The following is a 27,601-nucleotide window of genomic DNA, read 5'->3' as shown; positions in this document are numbered from 1 at the left end:
CATTCTGAGAGAGAAGGAGGGCTACTGAGTCTTAATGGTCTATATTCTGCACCTCTCTTCCTGAAACTGCAGTGGTGGGATCCCTCAAACAAAATAGTGGATACTAGAGGTGAACAAAGTCATCAAACGGAAGACCTACTTAGTACTTGACAAGCATGAGTGATAGTGGCTGAACCAAAAACTCAGGTGTGGGAGGAGTTCATTTAGATCATGGAAGCTTGCCTCCCTATACCACTGACCTCCCCAACTGTGCTCATCCCTTGTCCTCTAACCACCATTCCCTTAAGCTCCTCCTATCCAGGTATAAAGGTAGGCTAAAATGAGTAACCAATAGTCTCTGCTCTGGGCAGACTGAAGGATAGAGACTGCACTGCGACCATGGGATCGAAAGTAAGTGTTGTCACATGTTTTAACCTGGAGTTTAGACTTCATTTGGACTAAGTCTGGGCTCTTTAATTTAATTTACTTTTTTTTTTTTTTTTTACATTTTTTTTAGCTTTAAATTCATTTCAGTTTTTGGTTATGAGTTTTCAGTTAAGCTTTTATATTTTCATTGGACCTTAATATCACATTCTTATGTCAAAACCTTCCAGCTTTAAAAACTATCTGAAACCTTATTTTAAAATTATGTATGCGAATTTGAATTCACTGTTCTAATGATTAACAGCATGCCAATCAACAATATATTATCTATTAATTATTACCAGTAATTACAAATAATAATAATTAAGGTGGTTTTCTGCAGCTTTCTGAATAAATAGAAGACGACGCTTCAGGGAAATCTTCTCACATGTTTTGAATGTTATTTAGAACTTCATTTTGTCCCACTTTGTTCATTCCAGCAAATGAATGATGACTACAAACTGGCGAACACCTCAGAAAATGATGACAAAACAACCAAGAAGGGTCAAAAATCCAAGGATACGGAGGACCTGAAAAAAGAAGTTGATCTGGTGAGTACTCCTCTTTTGTGCAGCCACTCTGTGATTATCTGTCAGGTAACACTCAAGCACACAAACACAACTTCTGCAAACGCTATAAAGAGTTTGTAACGTGCAAATATTCATCTTAATTAAGAAAGAAAGAGGCATTGAATGGAATGACTTTCATGAAATGGACTTAAGGACAACGTTAATCAGTCCATGTTACAGCTAGAGCATGAGCTCTGGCTGCCCAAGCTGTACTTCATAAACATTGTTGTGTACCATCCCATGTTAAGTTGTTAAGATGTTGGCAGTTATAAATGAACTTTTAAGTTTTGCTATCTAAAGAAGGTTTAAATGCTGAGTGAAGGAGCTGGTTGTATTTATATATTATTTTTTATTTTATTAAATTATATCTAATCTTGTATCCACATACAGTAAACCTATATCATTCAACTGTCCATATTTATAAAATCACTTTAATAAAGTTTTAGGTGGGTTTGAATTCACATGTAGATATATCCGACAACCAGCAGAACAGCTAGTTTTCACCGCTGTCAGCCTTTTCTTGCTCTGAACCGGTGTCTTGGTCGCTTCTCAAGGTCACTGATGAAATTGCATCACTGGGGAAGCATCACAAGGCAAACAAAGGGATGACAAATTATTTCATAACAATAACATGGTGCCTGCAGGGTTTTGAGGGATAGTGACCTTGGCCAGGTCAGTTCGTAACCAAATAGAAAGCAAATAGAGGATTAAAATATTTTGCTGGTGATTCTTGTATGCTTCTAAAACAACTTTAGAAAATATGCTATTTTGACAGAAGATGATATTCTGTTAAATAATTTTGAGAATAATTTTAAGCTCGTCCATCAGAAGGCCCGGTGAGCTTAGTCCATGGGAAGCTCTCTGCCATCCATCTGTTCTGTTCACGAGAATAATATTCCTCCTCCAGTATTAGTCAGAACTGACTTAAACTTACACACAGTAATATAGTGGTTCTTAACCCAGATAATGCTCAAGGTTAAGATTGTATGACCTTGACATTGACAAGCTTGACAAGGATTGTGATGAATATTTGGCGTACATACATGATTGATGTTCTAGTTTCTTGAATCCAGCCAATGACCTTCCTGCACAATGCCACCCAGCAGATTGTTATTAGGTGATTAAAGCCACGTCTTGGTTGCATATTAATGATCACTGTCCTATATCTTAACTTGAGCTCAAAGATGTGCTACAGGACATCTCAGTTCCATATACACATGATGAAAATGTGGTTTTTTTTGAGTAGGAACATCAAAATCAGTGGAGAAGTGTTCTCGAGCTGCAATAGTAGCAACAGTAGTGTATGGCATGTTCACATTATCTATGGCACATTTGGTAAGGAAAATGGCTTATTGGGTGAACCATGCAACCACACCCGTTTTCTCATGTCACTGTAAAAACTGCTTATAAATGTGACTGATCACACTTCATCCAAGCTGAAGACTTCTCATTGAACAAGTAAATATTAATGAAATGCATCATTTTGTATTCAACCTACTCAGAGCAGCAGACGATTGAAACTTTAATTTTTTAAAGTCAAAGTGAACTTGTAGGTTAAAGACCTTTATTGTAATTTTACAAGCATACCAAAATTACATTTATACTAATTTCACATATAATGACATAAGTACTGGATCAACTTCCTTAAACAACAGTGCAAGTGCATCAACAATATTATCTTAATCTCCTTTAGAAATATAGAGAAAAGTTGCTTTACCCACGACTGCTGAGGTGTTGTCATCACAATAAAGGTGCCTTGTGATGCTGACCACCTGGCATCTGAAGTTCGAGACAAGATGTTGCTCACATGCCATGATGTCAGATTGTGAACATCCTGCCTGTATGTGTTTTTGTTGCTTACAGTTAAAAGTCAGATGGCAGTCATGTCATCCGCAATTGTAACAATAGTGTTGGAGGTACGGATGGTTTCAAAGTTGTGTACACAGCATTTAGCAAAGGGTCACCATACAGCCTTGAGGTACTTTGGTCAGATATATATGTATGTATTTAAATATGTTTTTTTAATATATAAGATATGACATGCTGCATCAAGTCAAAATGCAGATAGAGAATATTGTTCCTGTTGTGTCTTGTATTCTGTATTAAGACTACAATAAGTTGTTCTTTGACACTAATGAAATTGCTGAAATAAATTTTTGGGGCTAATTACAAATGTGCATGATCAACGTCATGAAATCAATGTTAATTTCTTTCATTAGAATTTATGTTGATTAAAGTTCAGCTACAAGTTTGTGAGGATGGACGCCCCTGCTGGGAAATTCAACTGCAATGTCAAAAAAATTAGCAAAACTCTTGGGAGGAAACATCAGTCAGATATTAAAAGAGTGGTTATTAGCAGCAACATTGTTTCCATTCACAGACAGATTCTAGTCTTACTTGACTGTTTGCTTTAGCTAATCTTAAATTTCCTCCATGGACCAAAACGTAGCCACAATGCTCAGTTTTTAGTCTTTTTTGTGCTCTCTGTGTCCCTCTGGAGGACACGGGGAAGTTTACAAAAGATTTTTCTCAAAGGAGATTATAGCTGCAGCTTCACAATCACTGGGATTTTGACTTGTTTTTAAAAATGCATCTCTCTGTCTCTTTCTGTCTTTGTTTCACCTTAGGATGACCACAAATTAAGCTTTGATGAACTTCACAGAAAATATGGAACTGACCTGACAAGGGTGAGCACTCCAAATGTGGGATAAGGAGAGAGGGGAGGGAAGATTTGGCAGTCGGTGTATTTTTCTTGCATTCAATGCTTTGTCAACTTACTAGGCTATTTGTGAAGTAATGCCATTATTGGAGGTGTATTATCCAAGAAACACTGTGAAATGATTGCGAAAAAGTCAAGTCTGACTTCTTTTTCCGACATTAGATGGACACGACAAAAATAACTAAAATAAAAACACTCTTCAACGACCCACAAAACACACAATTAAAAGGGTCATAGGACCTGTAAAGAAAGAACTGTAGTGTACTCCACTTGTACAGACAGGTCTTTTGACACTGTTTTTAGGGTCTTTCTTCATCCAAAGCAAAAGAGATCCTGGCCCGAGATGGCCCCAACGCCCTCACACCTCCTCCCACAACACCCGAGTGGGTCAAGTTCTGCAAACAGGTGAGAGTCAAACCACAAATCTGTGTTTGAATTCAGATATTAGAAATGCAAAAAAAGTGAGTACAACAAGCAAAGCCTGAATGTTATTTCCTCTGGTTTCCAGCTGTTTGGTGGTTTCTGCATGCTGCTGTGGATTGGTGCATTCCTCTGCTTCTTGGCTTACGCTATCCAGGTTGCCTCAGAGGAGAACCCTGGAAATGATAATGTAAGCAAGTCTTTATCTGAATTGTTATCTACTAAATAATGTGCATCCCAAAAAGTTGATCCTGTTCATCTGGATGCAACCTTTTCAGTTGAAAAGAATCAACTTTTTGGGACTACCTTCACTGGATGATTGAGCATGCATGAAGATAAACAATCTGTACCACTGTTTGCTGTACCACCTAACTCTCTCTTCTATCTTTATGTAGTTGTACCTAGGGGTTGTGCTTTCTGCTGTGGTCATGATCACGGCTTGCTTCTCCTACTACCAAGAGGCCAAGAGCTCCAGGATTATGGATTCCTTTAAGAACATGGTCCCACAGGTGAGACACTGAAAGGAAAACTAATGTAAATTCAACATATTTACAGCTTATATGAATTAAGAAACTGCAGTATTTTTGCACAGTCTTAAGGGAAAAGTTCTGCACTGATGATACATTTTATCATCTGAAATTTTGGTGTTGGCATTAAATTCAAACCGGGTTAATCAAAAATTCCTAAAATCTTTGATTTCATAGCAAGCCCTGGTTATCCGTGACGGAGAGAAGAAAAGCATCAACACTGAGGAGGTGGTGCTTGGAGATTTAGTGGAGGTGAAAGGCGGAGACAGGATCCCTGCTGATCTGAGAATCATCTCTGCTCATGGCTGCAAGGTCTGTATCTCAAATACTCTTTATGCCAGCAAACATTTTTGTAGAGCATGTGTTTGATATCTACTATTATTTATTTATTTATTTAAATGAGAAGAAGACATGCTGTGATGTTTAGTTAGTTTTAGACATAATTTAGTTATGGCCGGCGACAGAGTCGAGCTCAGCCCTCAGTCCGTTTAGATTAGCTAATCTTGTGCATGCAAGCTGATTGCTCAGCTGAAACATTTTTATGCATGGATGTTAAGTTGCTAAGTATATTGATGCATGTGGTGGTCTTCATTCTGAGTAGCATTTTTGTTATTCATTCAAACATCATACCAGTTCCCATTTATTCCTTAAGTCAAATTCATATTTATTAAATAGTATTCATGTGTTTGTTTTACCTGTATTACTTTCTTTTTAATCTCTCAGGTGGACAACTCCTCCCTGACTGGTGAATCAGAGCCCCAGACTCGTTCTCCAGATTTCTCCCATGAAAACCCACTGGAAACCAGGAACATTGCTTTCTTCTCCACTAACTGTGTTGAAGGTAGAGTATGAACAGCTTGTGGTTGATAGAGAAATTTATGTATAATATTTATTATATTGCCCACAAGCATGTTCCATTATCAATGGATTTCAATTGTCCGTTCAGGCACAGCCAGAGGAATCGTCATTAACACTGGAGATAATACTATCATGGGCCGTATCGCCACCCTTACTTCCAGTCTTGAAGCTGGAAAAACTCCCATTGCCATTGAGATCGAGCATTTTATCCACATCATCACTGGAGTGGCCGTCTTCCTGGGTGTAACTTTCTTCATCCTCTCCGTCATCCTCGGATACAGCTGGCTAGATGGTGTTATCTTCCTCATTGGTATCATTGTTGCCAACGTCCCAGAAGGTCTCTTGGCTACTGTCACTGTGAGTTTTGGTGTCTAATGACACTCTCTTTAAATACCTTTCAATTTATTGTTGTCATAGTTTACAGTTTTGAAAACTTACGTTTTGTCTGTAGGTGTGTCTGACTCTGACTGCTAAGCGTATGGCCAAGAAGAACTGCCTGGTGAAGAACCTAGAGGCTGTCGAGACTCTGGGCTCCACCTCCACCATTTGCTCTGACAAGACCGGCACCCTGACCCAGAACAGAATGACCGTGGCTCACATGTGGTTTGACAACCAGATCCATGAGGCCGATACCACTGAGAACCAGAGTGGTGTCGCTTTTCAAAAGAGCTCTCCCACCTGGACTGGTCTGTCCAGAATCGCCGGACTCTGCAACCGTGCCGTCTTCCTGGCTGGCCAAAACGATGTTCCCATTCTGAAGGTGAGAAACTTTCATCTTTAAAACTCCTCTAATTATCAAATTCTAATGCATAAATTACACATCTGCAGTAAATCTTTGCAGAATCTATAGCATAGCATATGCAACTGGGAGATGTTACTGACAGCATTCATGCTGGTGCATTGACAGCGGTATGAGTGCAGTTACATTTTCATGTCAGATTCATGTCAGTTTACACAGCAAGGCTCCAATAGGGTTTGCGACGATGGGGTAACAATGGCATAGATTGAACACAAAAGTATAAGCTCATCATAAATGTGTTGCTCTAGTTCATTGATTCTGATCATCAGAAAATACTTAAATTCAATATTGGAGAAAAATATTTGTAACTTTTGCTTTTTAGTGGAACAAGTCCTCATAGGCATGGACAGAGCTTATTACCTGGTGTATTGATCTTCTTTTTGGAGATGTTTTAAATATACAGCTTGAGCCATTGCAAGAGGTGGCCAGCGAGATTGTTGGATCTACCATATATGACATACGTATTTCTTGCACTGTGAGTCCACTAAATGTGACAGGGTGGGTAATTTATTGCAAATAGTATTTGTATAATATGTGTGGTTACAGGTTTCTTTTTGTCAATGTTGTAAATTTATTTGTTTATTCACCAACAAATAATCGAGCTATTATATTGTTATTTATTGCTCATTCATTTTAATTTGAAATATATTGTTATTAAAAAAGGGACTTGATCCATGATCGATATAATCCGTTTCTGGTTTTGCTAAAACCCACAGAGAAATATCGCTGGTGATGCCTCAGAAGCTGCTTTGCTGAAGTGTATCGAGCTGTGCTGTGGATCTGTTAGTGAAATGAGAGAAAAATACCCCAAAATTGCTGAGATTCCCTTTAATTCCACAAACAAATACCAGGTAAACAATCCACACAATGTATTAAAATTTTAAATGATATTGTATATAAAGATTGTATGTTAGTTTATATATGTGACTCCACCTAAGAGTCCACCTGAGCCCTGGAAGCTGTGCCCATCTTTGATAAACAGTTATGGGCACAAGAGTGTAGAACAACATAGTCATTTTGCATTACATAAACCACTGATAGTATAGATAAGACCTGCATTTAAATCCAGCCTTTCTGCTGTCCTACAGCTCTCTATTCATAAGAACACAACCCCCGGAGAAACCAAACATCTGCTGGTGATGAAAGGAGCTCCAGAGAGGATTTTGGATCGCTGCACCACCATCATGCTTGACGGCAAAGAGCAGCCTCTGGACGGCGAACTAAAAGATGCCTTCAATAGCGCCTATCTTGAGTTGGGAGGTCTTGGAGAGAGAGTTTTGGGTACAGTTTATTTTCATTTCAACCATGTTGAGTACAGTACAGAGAGAAACGAGGCAGCTTTCCTCCCAGACCATAACAGATACAAATTCTGATTGATTCTGAACAGACAATTGAATCTCAATCGCATTTTATTTGTGCCTTATAGGTTTCTGCCACTATCACTTGCCTGATGACCAGTTCAAAGAAGGCTTTGCTTTTGACACTGATGATGTGAACTTCCCCACTGAGAACCTGTGCTTCATCGGCCTCATGTCCATGATTGACCCTCCTCGTGCTGCTGTGCCCGATGCTGTTGGTAAATGCAGGAGTGCTGGAATCAAGGTATGATAACTGTTTGAAAGAACATCTCAAATTGTGATTTTTTTGGATATAGTTTATAAAACAAATTCTGCACATAAACTTTAAACATTTTATCTACTCAATCCTTGCAGGTCATCATGATCACAGGTGACCATCCAATTACAGCCAAGGCTATTGCTAGAGGTGTGGGTATCATCTCAGAAGGCAATGAGACTGTTGAAGACATTGCTGCCCGTTTGAATGTTCCAGTTTCAGAGGTCAACCCTAGGTTAGTTCTCTTATCAAGATTTATTTAGCTAACTTTAAGGATAAGTAGCTGCTGTTCATAAACAGAGGTCATGTAATCTGTAAAGCAAAAATGCCTTTTACTTGAAAATACTCTATTTTCTCTGATACTTTTATTCTTTGTAATACAAGTGTAATAACACTTCTGTTGTGTGGGGGGAAAATGTGATTCATATGCAGCGGGAATCCAACATTTTCTGAAGTCAAATATTTTTTAATGTTGCTTTTTGCTTAACATACCATCTTTTTTTTCTTTTTTTGCCAGGGTTGATTCAGTCTTTGTTCTATACCAATGCTTTCATCTTGTCTTCATCATGCCCTGTGCTCAGACGCAGGACGTTGGATAACAACTGCTGTTATACTTACACTGTTGTAATCTAATCTACAGGGATGCTAAGGCCTGTGTCATCCATGGTGGGGAGCTTAAAGACATGACCCCAGAGGAGATTGACGATGTGTTGAGGAACCACACTGAAATTGTATTTGCCAGGACCTCCCCTCAACAGAAACTGATCATTGTGGAAGGATGCCAGAGACAGGTGAGCATCGGGGGGATTCTCACAGACACAGTTTGACAAGTGTTTTATTTGTGACTTGTAAAAAACACTTTATTCCTTGTACAGGGAGCCATTGTGGCCGTGACAGGTGATGGTGTGAACGACTCTCCAGCTCTGAAGAAAGCTGACATCGGTGTTGCCATGGGCATCGCTGGATCTGATGTCTCCAAACAGGCTGCTGACATGATCCTGCTGGATGATAACTTTGCCTCCATTTTAACTGGAGTGGAAGAAGGTAAGACCTTGGGAAAAATGTCGAATTATATAAAATACAAAGCATCACTGAATCTGCTAAATTACTTTGTTCAGGCCGTCTGATCTTTGACAACTTGAAGAAGTCCATCGCCTACACTCTGACCAGTAAAATCCCTGAGATGTCACCCTTCCTCCTCTTTGTGATCGCCAACATCCCTCTGCCCCTGGGAACTGTCACCATCCTCTGTATTGATCTGGGAACTGATTTGGTGAGCTGTTTGGCTCTTCATCCTGCTCTATGTAGAGGTTCAAATGGTAGATAATGCAGTTATGGGTTGATTTTGTTTACTTGTGGTGTCACAGGTCCCTGCAATTTCTTTGGCTTATGAACAAGCTGAGAGTGACATCATGAAGAGACAGCCCAGAAATGCATCAGACAGGCTGGTGAACGAGAGACTCATCAGTATGGCTTATGGACAGATTGGTAACACATTATTTATACTTTTAAACCTTTAATTATTCTGTTCCTATTTGCTGTATTATGTCTTGATGCATGCTCCATCATACAGGTAAAGAAATCCCCAAAAGTTGATTCTGTTAATCAGGACGTCCCGTTTTCAGTAGGAGAAATGTTTCATCACTCATCCAAGTGTCTTCTTCTGTCTCAACTGACTGAGATGGAAGAAGTCTCCAACGTTATAAAATGGTACATTTGCATAACTTATAAAACTAGCAACATTAAATGAAAACTGGACAGTGAGGTCAGTTTCATGATCATTAATATGCAAATTGTCATTATTATTGATTATTGATCAACAACCACTGATCAATGGCCATGAGTACCATTCACAGAGAGTTGGGTAATGGCTGCAGTCACAGCATTGTAAGATGGTAGCTCTTCACTCTTGTGCCATCCGCTTCATCAGAGGTGGTTTGATTTCCATCCATTCGCTTCCGCTTATCCTTTTCAGGGTCGCGGGGGGCGCTGGAGCCTATCCCAGCTGTCATAGGGCGAAAGGCGGGGTACACCCTGGACAGGTCGCCAGTCTGTCGCAGGGCCAACACACAGGGACAGACAACCATTCACACTCACTCGCACCTAGTGACAATTTAGATCAATCAATTAACCTATCCCCACAAGCTGCATGTCTTTGGATGGTGGGAGGAAGCCGGAGTACCCGGAGAGAACCCACGCAAACACGGGGAGAACATGCAAACTCCACACAGAAAGACCCCGGCCTGATGGAGGAATTGAACTCAGGACCTTCTTGCTGTGCGGCAACAGTGCTAACCACCGTGCCACCATGCTGCCCGGTTTGATTTCCCCGATGTGTAAATCCTGGCTATCCTCTTGGCACTTAACAGTTTACACTATGTTACTCTGTTTGTGTCAGGGGACCTGATCCTTGGGGTGGACCAATTTTTGGCGCAGCGTGTTTTGGGGTTTAAAAGCTGCAAAGACACAGTGTTTAGAAAAAAATGTGTCTCAACTGCTCCGATACTCCTGACACGTATGGGATCAGTACGGGTTTTGGCTTCGACTGCGGTTGTCCTTCTCTCCTGGATCAGCTGGAGCTTTCCTTTGGTGCCTTCCCAGCTTTGAGAAATATTCAGTTGGGATAACCACATTTACTCAGGGCCTTCTTGTGTGTGCATTCTTGTACCATTCTCTGGTCACAATTGTCGCAAAAGTAACAATACAAAGTTTGTAAAAAGTTTCTCATTTGAAAAATGTTCAAAAAGGAAGATGTTTAAGAATGAAGATTGAAGAAACTTAATAGGTCCAAATTCAATTAACAATAATTGTTTGTTTTTTTAAAGTAACATTTTGTGATCAATTTCAATATCACATTTGTAAAGTATTCCCAAATATTTCCTGCTGTGGTTTGGTTCTGTGTCATAATCTTTGAATTCTCTGTCCATTATATCTATTTACCTTGGCTTTGCATAGAATGACATTGACGTGTCATATTTGTTCATGTTTATTTATGAAGAAACTGCCACAGTTGTAAAATAAAAAGTTCTAACTTTCTCTGATAAGAATCCATTGACGTTTTCTGTTGTTTTCTTCATGGTAGGCATGATACAGGCCTCAGCTGGCTTCTTCACATATTTTGTCGTCCTGGCTGAAAATGGTTTTTTGCCCTTGGATCTCATGGGACTTAGAATCTTCTGGGATAACAGATTTCTAAATGACCTAGAAGACAGCTATGGGCAGGAGTGGGTCAGTCTGACTTGTGTTACTAGCTGTACTTTGGACTGTGAAAATGATCAAACTTTACGGTACAGTCCACTGAAGTTTCAGTGCTCAAAATCAAAAACATTCCAATCTTTTCATCTCTTTTTTTATACACCAGACATATGAGAGCAGAAAGATCTTGGAGTTCACCTGCCACACAGCCTTCTTCTCCAGTATTGTGATTGTCCAGGTGGCTGATCTGCTCATCTGTAAAACAAGGAGGAACTCTATTTTGCAGCAAGGAATGAAGTACGTATACATCAAGATCCGAAAGAGCTCCAATGGGTGTGATAGAACTTTTCAATTCAATTGTATTAAGTGCCAAATCACAAAAACATTTGCATCAAGGCGCTTTATATCATAAGGTAAAGACCCTACAATAAAACAAAGAAAAACACCCAAATCATATGGCCCCCTACAAGCAAGCACTTTGGCAAGAGGGGGAAGGAAAAACTCCCTTTTAACAGGAAGAAACCTCCTGCAGAACCAGGCTCAGGGGGGAAATACCAGTTAGGTTGAGGGGAGAAAGCAAGGACAAAGACATGCTGTGGAAGAGAGCCAAAGATGAAAAATAACAATGCATCATGGGTAGCTTAGCCCTATTTCATGAGCTGGTTCCAAGGAAGAGGGGTCTGAAAGCGTCAGGTTTGAGGTAATGAGACCCAAATGCAGAACTCCTCCAAGAAAAGACAGTGAGTTTATTTACAGGGTTAAAAAATGCGCAAGTCCCAGCACTGTGGTTCCCATGGCGATTTCTCCCAAATCCCAAACAGTGCTTGTGTCCATGGTGGGAATCGTGAAACAGCAACTCCAATTCCAAAACACTGGCTCCACTCCCATGAAAACAACTCAGCTCCAGATTCATAGTGAAGACAAAACACACTGGTGATGGCTAGGCAATCCACCAGCAAACAAGGTTTTCATTAAGCAATCCACTGCCATACTGACGAGTTCAATACACTGTTAAGTAGGGATGCTGCCGATGACGGTAATCAGCTGCAGATGGCAGCAACAGATGAGCAGCAGGTGTGGCTGACTCCAGTGAGTGAACACTTCAGCTCTGAACAATACTCAGCGCCAAAACCTCCAGGGATGCAAAAGTCCCACACAAAAGCACACACAACAGGGAGAGAGAGATGTGAGGGGAGTAGCAGCAAAAACACACACTCAGACACAACGGGCAGGTCGAGCGATGAGGGCTGCTGGACCATGACAGAAAGCTGAAGGCTCTGTCTCCCGTTCTACTTTTAAATACTCTCTCACGCAGCCTGAGAGCAAAGAGTTTTAATGGTGTGATATGGTAGTGTAAGGTCATTAGGATAAGATGGGCACTGATTGATCAAGACCTTGTATTTGAAGAGAAGGTTTTAATATTTCATTCTGGATTTAACAGGGAGCCAATGAAGACAAAAAATATGTAAGAAATATGCTCTCTCTTTCTAGTCTCTGTTGGTACTCTTCTGCTGCATTTTGGATCAACTGAAGGTTTCAGACATCCTGATAATAATGAATTACAGTAGTCCAGCCTGGAAGTAGTAAATCCACGAACAAGTTTTTCAGCATCACTCTGAGACAGGAGTCATTCTATTTTAAACGTGTTTTTATCTCTGTTCACAAGTTTCTGGATTTCTTTTTTTTATAAGACTGAACTTTATTTTTCTATATTCACATTCTGTTTAACTTGTTGCTTTTTCGAAGAAGTGGTGCAGACTAATGAAGCAGTCTGCTGACAAAAGTTACAAATAGCTGTTTAAAATGAAAGCAGTTTAAAAATAATTACTGAATGATTCATTGTGAATTAGTTTATTATCTAAATAAAGGCTCAGCTAGTTTAGATGTTTAGATGGGGCGTGAAAATATTTCTTCCTGCCATGTGGGGAATTATGTCAAAAGTATGAGACCCGCTGACCTAAGGGAAGCACAGCATATTTAATGCCTACAGCACGCTCTAATTGCTGTAATAAAATGTTATGGTCAACAGGATTAAACTCTCTTGTCTAGCAGGAAAGCACAGCGATAAGATGATCACTTGTAACCTTCACCCAGTGTTTGTATTTCAAGTTTAAGTAATATTCTTTGATTTAGTGTTATTCGTGGTTTTGGGTGTCAGTGTTTATTATAGCTTGTGTATAGTCTCTGTGCCTGTGTTTACTCTGCGCCTTCCCTGTGTTCTTCGTTTCATGTCAGGTACCATTGTCTCTATGTTTGTGCATCTCCTGTGTCTCCTCAGTCAGTCATGTCTCCCTGTCTCAGGGTCAAGTCCGCTTCTTTGTGAATGTCTCATGTTTCCTGTTTTATTTTGAAAGTCCCTCTTCTAGTGCTCATTGTGTTCAGTTTTGGTCTAAGGAGCTTGCAAAAAAAAGCATCTGAGTGGACGTTAAGGCATCTGGGATCTCATAACTGGATTACAGATGGCAGACAGTTGGTGTAAACCACTGCCTCTGTTCAAAGATGGCCATTCACAGCGGACATAGATGGTTTCTTTCACTCCTCTTTCAAACTGTCTTCTCTGTCCAAAATATGACATTGGCATCCTCTAAAGAGTGACCTTTGTCCTTTAGATCCTGATGGACAGCCAAGTCTTGTCCTGTGGAGGCGGCTCTTCTATGTTGTGCCATGCACTTGTGAAGTGGCTGTTTCGTCTCTCCAATGTAGAGGTCTGAGCATTCCTCGCTACACTGTTCGGCACACACTATGTCGCTAAGTTTGTGTTTAGGAGTTTGTCTTTGGGATGAACCAGTTTCTGTCTGAGTGTGTTGCTGGGTCTGAAGTAAACTGGGATGTCGTGCTTGGAGAAAACTCTGATGCACCGGCTACATAGGGGAGGATAATGTTGTTACGTCTGTCTTTCTGATCCTCCCTAGCTGGTGTCTGACCTTCTTTTCTGTGCATCTTTGCTGACTTGATGAAAGCCCCATTAGGATTACCACATGTTTCAGAGCTTCCTTTACATGTGTGCGTTCCCTCTTTTTTCCTTCAGGCTTAGAGGGAACATTTTCTGCCTGGTGGTGTAGGGTCCTGATTACTCCAGGTTTGTGTTCCAGAGGGTGGTGGGAGTCAAATAGGATGCTCTGGTCTGTGTGTGTGGGCTTTCAGTAAACTTCCGTTTTCCATTCCCTTCAATGTGCGCGGCACAGTCCTGGAATGGCAAACAGTCATCCTTTGTGTCTTCCCTGGTGAACGTTAAAAAGAGCAGTGAAGGATTCCACTTCTTGGGTTTTGATTTTGACCCAGGTGTCGTCCACATATCTGTACCAGTGGCTGGGTACACTCCCTTTAAAAGAGCCAAGAGCCTTCCTTCCCACTTCCTCCATGTAAAGGTTGGCCACAATAGTTTTGCTTCCTCCCTGTCTTGTGTGTATTTGATTACTCCCAGCTCTGTTTCCCTCCTGTGTCTCATTCCCTTATTATTACTCTGTGTATTTTAGCCCTGTTTTTTTCTCTGCCTGTTGTCGTGCTAGCCCTCGTGTTCCTTTTCTGTTTATTGTATTCCTAGCTCCCTAGTTTTGGCTTTCCTGAAATTCATGAAGTTATTGCTGCCTAATGTTAAAAGAATGGTTGGTTCAACAGAGCTCTGCCTTTTTGTCAGCCTGGCTACAGCGTTGAAGGGAAAACTATGGTTGTTCTTATTTTCTTCAGTCAGTGATGATTATTAAGATGTTCTAGCTTCACGGTGGGCTTTTTAAAAAATAAAGCAGCAGATTACTTTTCCAGGCTAAATCATGATCTTCCAAATTTTTGAGATACCATTTCACATCTACTGTGATCAAATCTACTCCCTACCGCTGTGTAATCCATTATTCTAAATTTGAATATTATTAGGAAATGATCAGGCAAGAGAGGGTTTTCAGGACACACTGTTAAATGTTCAGTTTCTGTGCGCTTTGTCAGAACAAAATCTACAGTGTGACTGAAGTGGTGGGTGCGTTCTTTTACATTTTGAAATAAGTCAGTTGAGTCTAACAGATTAAACACCATGATGAGGCATTTCTAGCATCTACATGGATGTTAAAATCACCCACAATAATGATTTTATCTGAGCTGAGCACTAAATCGGATAAAAAGTCGGAGAAATCAGACAGAAACTCTGAATAAGGCCCAGGTGGACGATAGATGATAACAAATAAGACTGTTTTTCTTTTTTCTTTTTTTTAGTTTTTCAGCTGGGGTGGACACGGTTAAGAATCAGGCTTTCAAATGATTAAAAATCTGTCTGGTTCTTTGGTTGATTAATGAGCCGGAAATTGCTGCGACACTCTCCCCTTGGCCTGTGTAGACCGCAACTTTGCTTCCTGGTCCAAACTCCAGATTTTAAGAAATGAGACCTGGTCCATCCAAAGTGGGATGGAGGCTGTCTCTCCTAACAAGACTTTGTTTCTTTCAGAAAGTTTCCCAGTTATCTATAAAGCCCACATTGTTTTTTTTGGACACCACTCAGACAGTCAGCAATTTAAGAACATTCAGCTAAATGTGTGACTCCTGGTCCGATTCAGGAGGGGACCAGAGAAAACTACCAACATTGTTTTGGCGTGGTTGCACATCGACTTCATTACTGCCGACGTGAATTATAATTTTACAGAATTTAAGTTGGGCAGCAGATTAAAATTTCCCTCAATGCCGCCTTCTCTGGGCCCTGGAAGACAAGTGACTATGGTTGCCAGTGTTTCCAGCTTCATATGTCTCAGAACAGAATTGTCCATTTCCAGAGCTTGTTCCTTGGCTGGTGTGTCACTGAATGGACATATGAATGGGTTGATGGAGTACCAGGGGCTTCTGTTTAGCATTTCTGACTGACATCAGCATCCATACAGCCTAGAACAAGTATAAAACTCGAACCATTTGAAGAACAAGCTCCACAAACAGGTTCAAATTTTATTATTCCACAAATCAGGCTAAAAGCTTTCATAAAAGCTGAAATAGATATACATGAAACTTAATATTTTATTTATTAAAAAAAATGAGCCAATGTTAAATATATATGTAGTACAACAAAGGATTTCGTTGCCCTGTACCTGTGCATGTGCAATGACAAAAAAGTTGAATTCTATTCTATTCTATTCTATTCTATTCTATTCTATTCTATATACCAAGTTCCAGAACAGAAAAAGAGCACTCAAATCAAATATTTAAAAAATAGTTTCAGTTTTATTGATATTGACTGACATTTTTCTTTTGTACAGGAACAATGTCCTTATCTTTGGGATGTTTGAGGAGCTGGCTCTTGCTGTGTTCCTGTCATACTGCCCAGGCATGGACATTGCCCTGAAAATGTACCCTATGAAGTGAGTAAAGCAGATAAGCTAATGTGTGAACGCTTAGAGATACCCTTTCTAGGCATTTTTTTTTTAAATTCAGCAATTATAATGACTAATTCCTAATGCACAATTGTCCTTTTCTCTGTGGTGTTTGTGGCTGTTTCCTTTGCCATCTTCATTTATGTACGGGCATTCATGTTCCCAAGCCAATTCCTGTCGTTTTCAACATTCACCATAACATCGACAGGATCAGTTGAGTCTGTTATCTGCTGCCCCTGCATCGCATCATACAGTATGGCTCTGGCCAACACAGACTCATAAATCATCCTGCTCATCTTCTGGCAGATGTTTTCTCTGAAAAAGAAGATAGCTTTTCCCTCCCTAATAGAAGGCTTTTGTGTTTTAAGTCCTCCACACAGACCCCACGGATGTAAGTAGGGGTCGCTGATGTTCATGTCCTCCTCCTATCATCAACCAGTTCCTTAGTCTTTTCCACATTAAACAGCAGATGGTTATGCCAAGTACAAAAGTTGTCCACCACAGTCCTGTACTCTCACCACCTTCTCTGATACCTCCCACTACTGCAGTCATCAGAAAATGTCTAAAGGTGACAGACATCTGTGCAGTTCTGTGACCTGTTAGTCAGACCTGTTAGATTTAGTTCATTGACCAACTCCACGCTACATTTGACTTCACTGCTCTTTGTTTACCTTAAACCATTCATGCCAGTCCAGACCTCCCCCATAATCTTCTGGCACTCAAGTTTCCCTTTGTCCTTGGACTCCTCACCTGATGTCCTCAGTCACTTCAGCAGCGTCAAAGAAATAATGTCAGTGTAGTAGTTGTAATTCAGTCTCTGTCTGTCCATCCAAACCTTAGGCCATTATGGTGGTTCTGTGGATTACCGCACGGCTTCCTTCTCTTCTTTTATGATGAAATCAGAAAATATATCCTCAGACACCACCCAGGAGGTAAGAGTTTTATTCAGGAATGACCAAACACGAGGCACATAGGACACATTTTTATCCATATTTTTTTCCTTCATGAAAGCCCTTTCTTTTTTCACCCATTTTAAAAAAAAATTACTTGCACATAAATTCTTTGGAATTTCTCTGACTAGAAATAGGTTAATAAGTTATTAAGTTCCATTTGGCCCCATCTATTTAAGCGAGAGCATCTCGTATATATAAAAATCCATTAGCTTTTTTTGGACACATATTAATATAAATCCTGTTTTCAATGCCATTATTATTAATAATTTTAATGAATAATTTGTTTAAAACTAAAAACTAAAAATCATGATCAAATATCAATCCTTTTAGCCCTTCCACCAAATGTATTTACATTAGTTAACATTTAAACTAACCTTGAGACTACAAGCATCAGCAAAGAAAAAGGTACTAAAAGTCCAAAAGTTTTAAATATCTTAAGAAACCAAAGTAAACTCTAAACTCCACTAGTTAAAGTCAGTCACGATGCTTGAATCTAAGCAGAACCTGTATGCAGGGCTGGCTCTGATACAGCTGTGTGAAACTGTCCATGTTAAAGCCTTTTACATATTTAATTACAAATGCATAATCAACAGAGTTATATCAAAAATCTTTGTCATTTGGACAACATAAAGAATTTAAAAAAAATGTGAGTTGAATTTTCACAAAAATGATGTCCCTAATCGTGTCTCCTTTGGTTTTTAGGCTGGTTGGAGAAGGAGACATACTACTGAGCCAACATGAGACAGACATGAAGGCAGTGTGTGTTTCATCACTACTTAATGTTATCTTAAGTGTTTGTTAGAGATACTATAGCTCTAAAAACACCACAAAGCATGGATAGATTAAGAATATCTTTATGAATGTGTGTACCGAAATAAAGTATTTCTAATCTAAAATCAAGGCTGTCTGCATTTTTATTCAGTTTTCTTGTAAGTTTCTTTGTTATGTTAAAAGTGGGGAAAAAAACTGTCTCAGGGTTTTTTTTCCCCAAGGTTCAGTGTCTTGCCTGTGAATACTCTCCAAAGTTTTTAACTTTCTGAGAAGAAGTTAGAGATGATTTGTTTAGGGGCACCTGCTACTTTATGGACACTAAGTTGTGTAATCCTCACATTCATTTCTGAGATTTTAAATGTTTTCCTTGTCCTCCTAGTATTTTACAAAATCCCTCCCCTTGTACTTTAACAACCTCATCTCCACCTCACCCTGCACCATGCATAGCCAAGTGGCTACAAAGAATCATAAACGTCACATCCAACAACCTGCATCGGCCAGCCATTAAGACAACCTTTCCTGCTCACTGCACACTCCAGTACACAGAAAATGCACATATTTGTTTAGTGCGGGACATCAGAGTCAAAAGCGTTCTTTGGCTCCAGGCCAGTCATTTATGAAGTTTACTTTTGTTTCTAATAATCTGATGAGCAGTTAGAGATCACAAGGTCATTTCAGGTGCATTGAGTTTCCTGATCATTCATTAAATCTTAAATATCTCAGCTAAACTTTATAGCTTTGCTTTAGATTTCTGCTAACAACAGGAACGCTGAGGTGGGGTTTCCAGTCATAGCTGCAAACCTTTTGGTTCCCAGTAACATATCAACGAAACCAATTAAATTTATATTTCTATTTAACTTTGTCCATGTTTGGAAGAGAAACCTACATCTTCTCCTCAGAAAACCTCAACTCGGACTTTTGTTTTTGTTTTTAAACACTAGCGCTGCTGCTTTTGGTATTTCCTGAAGTAACATAACTTCAAAATCAGTTGCAAGATCATTTCTTATATATTTAAAGACATTTAAAGAAAGAAATGTTGCCTTTGCTGTGAGTATTATTTTAATTATGAATGTATATATGATTAGAAACTAGATGAATGCATTACACAAGTTGTCTGTATACAGTATTACAATGTAAGATGTAATACTTTATGTAAATTATAACAAAAAGGTGAATAGATATCAGTTTTCTGGAGTTTATTTCAACTGAACCATGCATGGGTAATGAGCATGAAGTTAGTAGTTGTATTGTCATGTGACTGGATGTTCTTTGCCTTCTTTGATAAAAAAAGAATACTAATAATAATGATAATAATTTAGGCAAACAGGTCATAGACTTTTGCTAAAGTACTGCCAATGAGGACAAACTGTTTAAATCTTTGGACATAAGCTGTAAAAAAGAAAAGCATAAAAGAAGATATAATCAACAAATTCCAAAGAAACACACGGTAAATGAAAAATAAATATCACCTATGTAATGGAGTTTAATGGATCACCAATCAGTGCCATGTTTAGTTCTGTTGTATTAAACAACTCCATCATGATGCACTATCCAGGTTCTGACCATTGTCGCAGACAACTCAGTGGAGCATCTTCTCTTTAGACAATCTCACCTCTTTGGAGGCAGCTGTGAATCTTCAACCTGGGAAGTAAAAATATGAGTTAAGAAAGAATGTTTTCTTTATGTTGCAAGAAATGATGAATGAATTTTATAAATAACAGCAAAGCGCTGGAAGCTAGATTTGTGAGATGGAAGCTCCCAGTGTGCTCCTGGTAATACAAAACTGTGGTTTCTTATTGTAAATATTAGCACAGATCAGTGTATCAGTATTTACAAAATAAATTGTAATACAAAACTGTATTTGTCCTTCAAGCTCAGTTTAGATTATGCAGTTTATTCATTACTCGTGGTTCATGACAGTATTTTCCTACAACTTTATAACTACATGGCTATTACGTGACGTTCAGAAACTTTGTTTTCGAAATCATTTTAACACTACATCGATATAAACTAGCAGGTTTTTTAAAAATAAGGAATTATGTCAACTACTTATTTATAAGTGCAATTCGACTTTCCAGTGTGCTGTTTACCCAGACCTCAAGTCTCCGAGAGATCGGATGTAGTGGTCCAAGGTCTAGCTGTTGGGAGTGGGAACACGGGTAAGTGGATGTATTTTGACTTCCACAGGACAAATAGGGGCACTTTCATGTCTCTGGAAGGAAGAAAGAACAAAGAATGTAATACGTGTGGCTTGAAAAGTCTGATTGACAGTGTGGTTACAGCTTAATCCTTGAAACTTGTGCTGTTACAGCACCACTGGTAGTAATGTAATTTAACAGAATCTTTAAACCGGTGGCAAACAAAAAATGTCACAAAATCTTAACTGTATTCATTAAAATGTATAAGTGGTTATAAAATGATTAGTGTTTGTTTTCTTTGCAAAGATCCATGCAAAAAGTTAATTTACTAAATAAAAAAGCGTTACAAGAGTTATAGTTTTTGCAATAATACAGATGTTCCTAAATTTTGAATCAACAGAAAATATCTTGTCTTTACTTCAGCGTGTCAAAATGACACTGAAACATTACATTTTTATTTAAATCCCAAGCAGAAAACAAACAAGCAATACAATGCAAAAAAAATAAAATTAATAATCACTGGCCCAGAATCAGAGTGTCGTTGTTCTTCCCCTTCATGCCGATGCTGCATTCTCACCCTGTTGGGCCTTATGAACAATAGTACCTACAAGTTTAAAAATAAATGTACTATATTGGCATATTTACATTTATTAAGCTATTCCTTTTCAAATAAACCTAAAAGCTGCTTCAGAGAGTTTCTTCTTTTTACCACACACTGTGTCAGCAGATGCAATTCAGCTGACAAGTTGCAGTGAACTTCATAACTCAGAGATCATTTAGAAAATGTAATTAAATGAATAGATTTTTCATGTGGTAAAGCAGTTGTACTTTACATTAAACTTTTGCCTACTGGAGCTTTAAAATATAGCAGCAGCTAAATGCTATTCCATTTTATTAGACATGATATAATGCTGTTATCTTGCAGTGATTCAATAATCACCTACTAATCCTTTAAGGGGTACCTGAAGCGCGCAACATAGCAGAAGTAAATAAATTAACAGTAATTGTGATTAAGAAAATCATTTTTATGCTTATCCGGTTGGATGTGTGCCTTTAATCAAAATTATGTTTTTAATGCTAAAACTTAAAAATTTGTTTTTATTCACTCATTTTCAAATTTACCATTTAATAAAAACACAGAAAAAATAGTAAACCACATCAATGTCGTTGTGTTTTTTTATTAGGCTAAATACTTTACTTGCATTTCTGGTAAGAAAAACAGGTTTAGTGGACTAATGTTATGGAATAGAATAGAATAGAATAGAATAGAATAGAATAGAATAGAATAGAATAGAATAGAATAGAATAAAGCTTTACTATCCCACGAATGAGAAATTTGGGTGTTACACAGCTCTTATAGCAAGGGGAATATAAAATATAGAAGGAAGACACAAAGTGGTCCTATATACACAAGCAACTGAAGTTTGTATATATAGGTAACAATGTAGCAAACAAGCTGATGAGTAAGATAACCCCAAAAATGTTTTCACGCATAAGGTCATTCAGCTGCTGGTAAGAATGACCTTATGCGTGACTGACTCCTCAGACAAGTGCAGTGTGTTTACAATCTTTAGATCAGCTTGGTATTTGTCTAACTATTAACAATATAATTTTTGGTTCTAAAATATTTGTGTTTTCTTGTTTTAATGACAGGTAGTCTAATAAATGCGTACTGTAGCATTGTAGATGAATCCAGATATTTAGTTAAATTTAATTTTGCTTTAAAACTAAAAACACATTTTAATGCTTAAATCATTGAAAGGAGAACGAAGGGTGTGCAAATGTTTAACATTTTCAAAAGACTTAGTGCAGCTGCCAAAGAGGAACTACTGATTGTTGAGTTGATTAACTCTTGTTTTATAGTTTGGTGAGGGGTATTTTCAGCAAACATTCTTGGTGCTGTAGCTCACTGAGGAGTCCATTTACACAAAAAAAGAAAGTAATAAAAGGAAAATTGTGTGATACACACTATATAAATATTGTATAGTAAATTTGCATTAATCAACAACAATGCAGATCGTTGTTGCATTGTTCTCATGCTGTGGTTAACGTAAAAGTGCCTTCTAGGTCTCTCTTTCATGGCTCATTTGTTTACTCTGTGTTGTCACCACCTTTTTGGCTTTAAGATTTCTGTGTAATGCACATATCCCTCCTCTATGACACACTCACTCTTGGAAATCATTTAAAGAGCACAAGTCATACACGCTTGTCTTGTTTTGTAAATATCTAGAAATCGGATCAGTCGCTCTGAATGGTGTGTTGATATAACCCTAATGCTATAAGGCAAAATTAGAGAGTTCTACACTAGACATAAGTTGAGTGCTAATTAGGAATTGACTCTGGACTGACTAGACCATTCCAGAACCTTCATTTTGATTAGTTTTTTTTTTTCTTTAGCCATTCAGAGGTGACCGTTCTGAATAATGACTATCACTGTGGTTCACTGAAGTCCAAAAGCCTAAGAAATTGCTTTGTAATCATTTCAATGCAAATAGACATCAATTAATTTGTTTCTCAGACGTTTCTTTAGATTATAGGTTGCTTTTTGAGATCTTTTTGCCTGCTTCCGTTTGTCAGATAGGTTCTATTTCAGTGATTTCTTTATTTGCCAGGTCTTGCAGCACAGAGGTTATCACTAAACTGCCATTTAAGTAAACACTGTCGTTGTAATCTCTCTCTCTCTCTCTCTCTCTCTCTCTCTCTCTCTCTCTCTCTCCCTGTATAACTGTATTGTTTCACAATTAAGAATAATAATTGGCATTTCACAGAAATTCACATCAAGTTTGTGATTCCTGAGGAAGTGCGGTGATATTCCCCCAGGAAAGACAAAGTGGCTTTCTACACTTGATCCATGACCTTTCATCACCTTAACAAAAGATATAAAGATATGAAAAATCCAAGTTGAACAGTCAGTCACCAAATCCATCTTGCCAGTTTTTGTATTTTTATTTCCCCTGTGACTGCTAGTAATTATGCGGCTATAAATTGTCCCCTTCTGTGGCATATTTGAATTTGGTGTTGACAGCAAGTATCTAGTCTATCTCTTTATTTGAAGTGTTTCTACCCAAACTTTGCAAAACTGTGATTGCAGATATTTGACTTTGATTACAGGTCACAGAGCTGGGATCCCATTGTGATGGTGCTGACTGACTCTACTACAAAACATCTCTGAAGTACAATTATGAAAAATCCATGTTTTGGGACATTTTAAGGTAGGTTTACTCCATCAAACACTGATTAGTGAACAGTTTGTTCATTTTTTTCCGATAGTCCTTTGGAGGACTCTTACAATAGTACATTTAAGGCTACTTATGCCTTTGACATTGAACTCCTTGCAGCTGTTAAATGAACTAAAAATCAAAAGCACTGTTCTTATGTTTGGCCTGAGATTGGGTTTCATTCTTATTAGTTGAAGAAAATTGAATAAGACCAAGGGGCCCTTAACAGGATGTCAGTCAACGTAGTTTGAAATCAAGGAAACCAGTTTTACTCTATGTAAGCATTTATTGCCGGGGAGTCCTTCAATCTAAAAGAAAAAACGTGCATAGAGTGAATACAACTTCACTAAAAACCAAACGAAAAAAATATTAAAATGTTTGTTATTACTGCCCATTAAAAAGCCTACGTTTAATTTGTAAACCATGAAATCAACTGATCCACACCAAAGCCCAATTTTCCTGCTGTAAGGTGATAGTGCTAAACACTGCACCACCTGGGAATTTTTTTAGAAGTGACCTTTTAATGCAGGCAGTGAGCAGTGATGGTTTCATTCTTTCAGGGAAATAAAGGCCGTATTAGTGTGAAGGGCAGTTACTAGCATGGCTTTTTTTGAGAAACGTTTTCTGAACAAACACCGCTATCCAGTCTTAAAGTCCTGACTCAAATTACCTAAACACTGCACGACTGTTGAAAGGAAGTTGACGGGAATGACTCACTGCTAAATGGTGTGTTTCCAAATCTGAAACTTTTCAGTTTGTCTGTTTGTCACTGTTTACTATAGCAATAAATGAAACAGAACCGAAAGGGTCTCTTTGCTGCTGTTGCCAGTGTCTAGAGTGCTAAGAAAAATAAATTCTACTTACTTGTCCAGTTCTGAGATAAAGTGATATGTTGACCTTACTGCACAATTACTCTATTTAAAAAAAAATGTGATGTTAAATGTAAAAAAAATTAATTAAGAAGATTAAAAGCATTATATCTCACATTCAAACTTTTCTCAGCACACTTTGGTTAAATCAAAATTCAGTCACACAACTGATTTAAATAATGTCATTATTGTGCTAGGGAACAGGGAAATATAATAATGCATTTATATAGTGCTTTTTGGGGCCCTCAAAGTGCTTTACAATTCCACTATTCATTCACTCCCACACTGGTGGAGACAGCTACAGTTGTAGCCACAGCTGCCCTGGGGCAGACTGACAGAAGCAAGGCTGCCATATCGTGCCATCAGTCCCTCTGGCCATCACCAGTAGGCGGTAGGTGAAGTGTCTTGCCCAAGGACACAACGACCGAGACTGTCCGAGCCGGGGCTTGAACCGGCCACCTTCCGGTTACAGGACGAACTGCCAACTCTTTGAGCCACGATCGCCCATGATTGTGACTTCAAAATACCCATAGCATCATAGACATTTATACTACAAGTATATTTATAAAAGTTAAACAGTAATGCTCTTTAAATGGAAATGATGTGTACTGTCATTTACATCTTTTTATTATTTTATTTATTTATTTATTTATTTTTACATTTGTTACATTAATTTCCGAGATTTTCCATGTTTTTCTCCTGCCTCTTTAGTTTTATGTGATCCACTCACTTTGTTCTCTTTCTCTCTTTGCATCTTTATACCCCTCCTCACTTAGCTTAATGGGGTGACAACACACGGTTGCTCGTTTACAGCAAACATATCCAGCTCCGCCGTACATCAAGGACAGTCCTTCCTTTATGATCAGGTTGTTGAGTTGGAGTGGGGGCAGGGGATGGGGGATGGGGGATGGGGGGTGGGAAGTGTTGGATAGGATGTTAAATTGCAATGCTTAGGCTATAATACTCCTCAATAAACACCAGAAGACGTCACTAGATGTGTGATTTATTCACAAATAATAAATTTTATCTGCAGTAACCTCAGAATAACCTTCATTTTCCATACTCACAGCCTCATACCTTTTTCAACCCATGTGGTGCTAAGGCGGGGATCAAACTAGATCATCAGGCAAAACATACAAAATTATATAATAATATTAAATAAGTATCCAAGCTTAGCTGGATTTTAAAAAAAACAAACAAACAGTAAATACCATATCTTGGTCCAGTCAAAATGCATTACAATCTCTGTCAGTTTTCCTCAGTTAACAAACATAAGCATAGAAGTGAGCCTGAAAATGTTTATGTGCCTGTGTATGGAGGCGTATTTCATTGACACTTAGCAACATTACATTTTTACAGAAGAAAAAAATCACAGTGATGTTAAAAATGCTATTTTATCAACTTCCACGTGGCTTTCTTACCTCACAAACTCATTGGTCCAACATATAAATCCTGAAAAAACAAAGTGCCGAAAAGGTGCTTCTTGATGTTGCTCCTGTCTATTATTGTAGGGTCTTTATCTTACAATTTAAAAAAGAAAGAAACCCCAACAAATTGAACAGGCGTTAATACTGCCAAGATTCTCGTTGATACTCGCATCAAAATAAAAGACTGCTGAGAATAGCTGCTGTTGGCAGTATATGAGCTCACTGTGTGTCAATTCAAGTAAAGTAAGATCTCCTACTTTTTCAAACTCTCTGGGTTAACATCGTAAAATGCTTGTTGTGCTCAGCTCACCTTTCTTTGGAAACAGCATTTCTTAAGAACCGCTTTCTGCCCCTCTCTTTTCTTTCTTGTAATTATTTGATTTTGCTTTCTTGTAGAAAGACATGACTCACAGTGTGCATTAGCGCTCGCCTAGGCAGAATAAATCAGTTGTGCTATAAAGGTGAGTCAAGCGTGGGATGGACTGAACCATTTTGTGTTTTTCTAATATATATTATATGTACAGAAGTGTGCTTTGGACCTCGTACTTAAATTTGAACCATCTCATTCATCATTTACCTTTCTCTCGTATTTATTTCAGACAGTTTCCATGTTTTCCTCCTGCGCCTTTTGTTTTACATTTTACCTCATCTTTGTCGCTCCATTCTTTGCATCTGTGGGTTGATAACACAAAGTTATACGTTTACAGCAAACATATCCAGCAACTCCCTGCTCTGCACCCATAAAAACTTCAAGGACAGCCCTTTCTTCCTAAACAAGAAGAGGATACATTGATTTGATGAGGGACATCAGGGTCAAAAGTGTTTTTTAATTACATGCTAGGTCTTTGTTGAGAAAACTACCCCTTAAAGATTTATGAATTTTACAAGATTACAAGTTGTAATTTTTTTCATTTGTTTTTTCATTTCTAAAAACCTGTTCCTTCCATAAATGGTGAAAAAATCCTAATCAATTAGATATATTTTTGCCTCATGGGGTTTCCCAAGGCAAATGGCAAATAACCCTCTCCTTCATCTCTTCTCTCACATTTATTTCAGACAGTTTCCGTGTTTCTTTTCTAGGTTTTCTCCCTCACCCTTTTTTTGTTTGACAGTATATCTCTTCTTTGCAGTTTCTTTCTTTCTATCTTTACACCCATCCTAACCTTGCTTAATGAGATGATAACATGCTTACATTGATTCACACGTTTACAGCAAACATATCCTGTAACTCCATGTACTCCGACCAGCCAGACATCAAGGGCAGAGAACATCTTGGTTTGATGAGGGACATCAGGGTCAATTTTCGAGCATAGCTGTGTTCATCAAGGCACCTAGAACACGCTAGGTCGCTGATGATTGGTTTTGTAATTGTATGACCAGACTCGCAGTGAGGTTTGCTGTGCCCAAATGTATAGGGAGGGTTCATTGTGCATGTCTGGCAGAGGATCCTTGTTTGTTAGATCTTTAACTTCCCTTTCCAGCAACGCAAGGATGACAAGGATGAAGGGTTATCGAAGTTGACTGATCAATTGTGGTAGCTCTATTGCCGAGATATCTGCACTGAGTAGTGGCACCAAAGCTGAAGGGAGCCATCAAGCTGAAGGAGTCCAACCAAGCGTGGTTAGCTGTTGGGCTTCTGGACACAGCTGACGGGTACCCTTGGCAGTGACTGAAGCAAAAAATTTGAGTGTTGGAGGAGTTTAATCATAATACCTCCCCCAACCCATGACCTATTGAGTTTAACCTCCACGCTTCCTTCCTCTAAGCTCCTCCTCCACAG

At 38.6% G+C, this 27,601-nt stretch overlaps 1 protein-coding gene across 1 annotated transcript; it reads left to right on the top strand.

Moving 5' to 3' along the window:
- The first annotated feature begins 309 nt into the window (after nt 1–309).
- LOC102216091 (sodium/potassium-transporting ATPase subunit alpha-1-like) lies at nt 310–18,294 on the top strand. The gene is made up of 23 exons (XM_005749456.1): nt 310–390; nt 843–953; nt 3,599–3,658; nt 3,994–4,095; nt 4,199–4,300; nt 4,506–4,619; nt 4,815–4,949; nt 5,361–5,478; nt 5,584–5,852; nt 5,947–6,255; nt 7,011–7,145; nt 7,383–7,575; nt 7,721–7,896; nt 8,007–8,143; nt 8,549–8,699; nt 8,784–8,952; nt 9,027–9,181; nt 9,276–9,396; nt 10,991–11,136; nt 11,270–11,400; nt 16,332–16,433; nt 17,286–17,377; nt 18,101–18,294. The coding sequence occupies exons 1-23, from the start codon at nt 379–381 to the stop codon at nt 18,127–18,129; spliced, it is 3,069 nt and encodes a 1,022-aa protein (XP_005749513.1). The 5' UTR covers nt 310–378; the 3' UTR covers nt 18,130–18,294.
- The last annotated feature ends 9,307 nt before the right edge of the window (nt 18,295–27,601 follow it).

Source organism: Pundamilia nyererei, unplaced genomic scaffold (assembly GCF_000239375.1).
Source record: "Pundamilia nyererei isolate P.nyererei 1_Seehausen unplaced genomic scaffold, PunNye1.0 scaffold00245, whole genome shotgun sequence".
Lineage (NCBI taxonomy): Eukaryota > Metazoa > Chordata > Actinopteri > Cichliformes > Cichlidae > Pundamilia > Pundamilia nyererei.
This window is presented reverse-complemented; position numbering and strand designations above follow the sequence as displayed.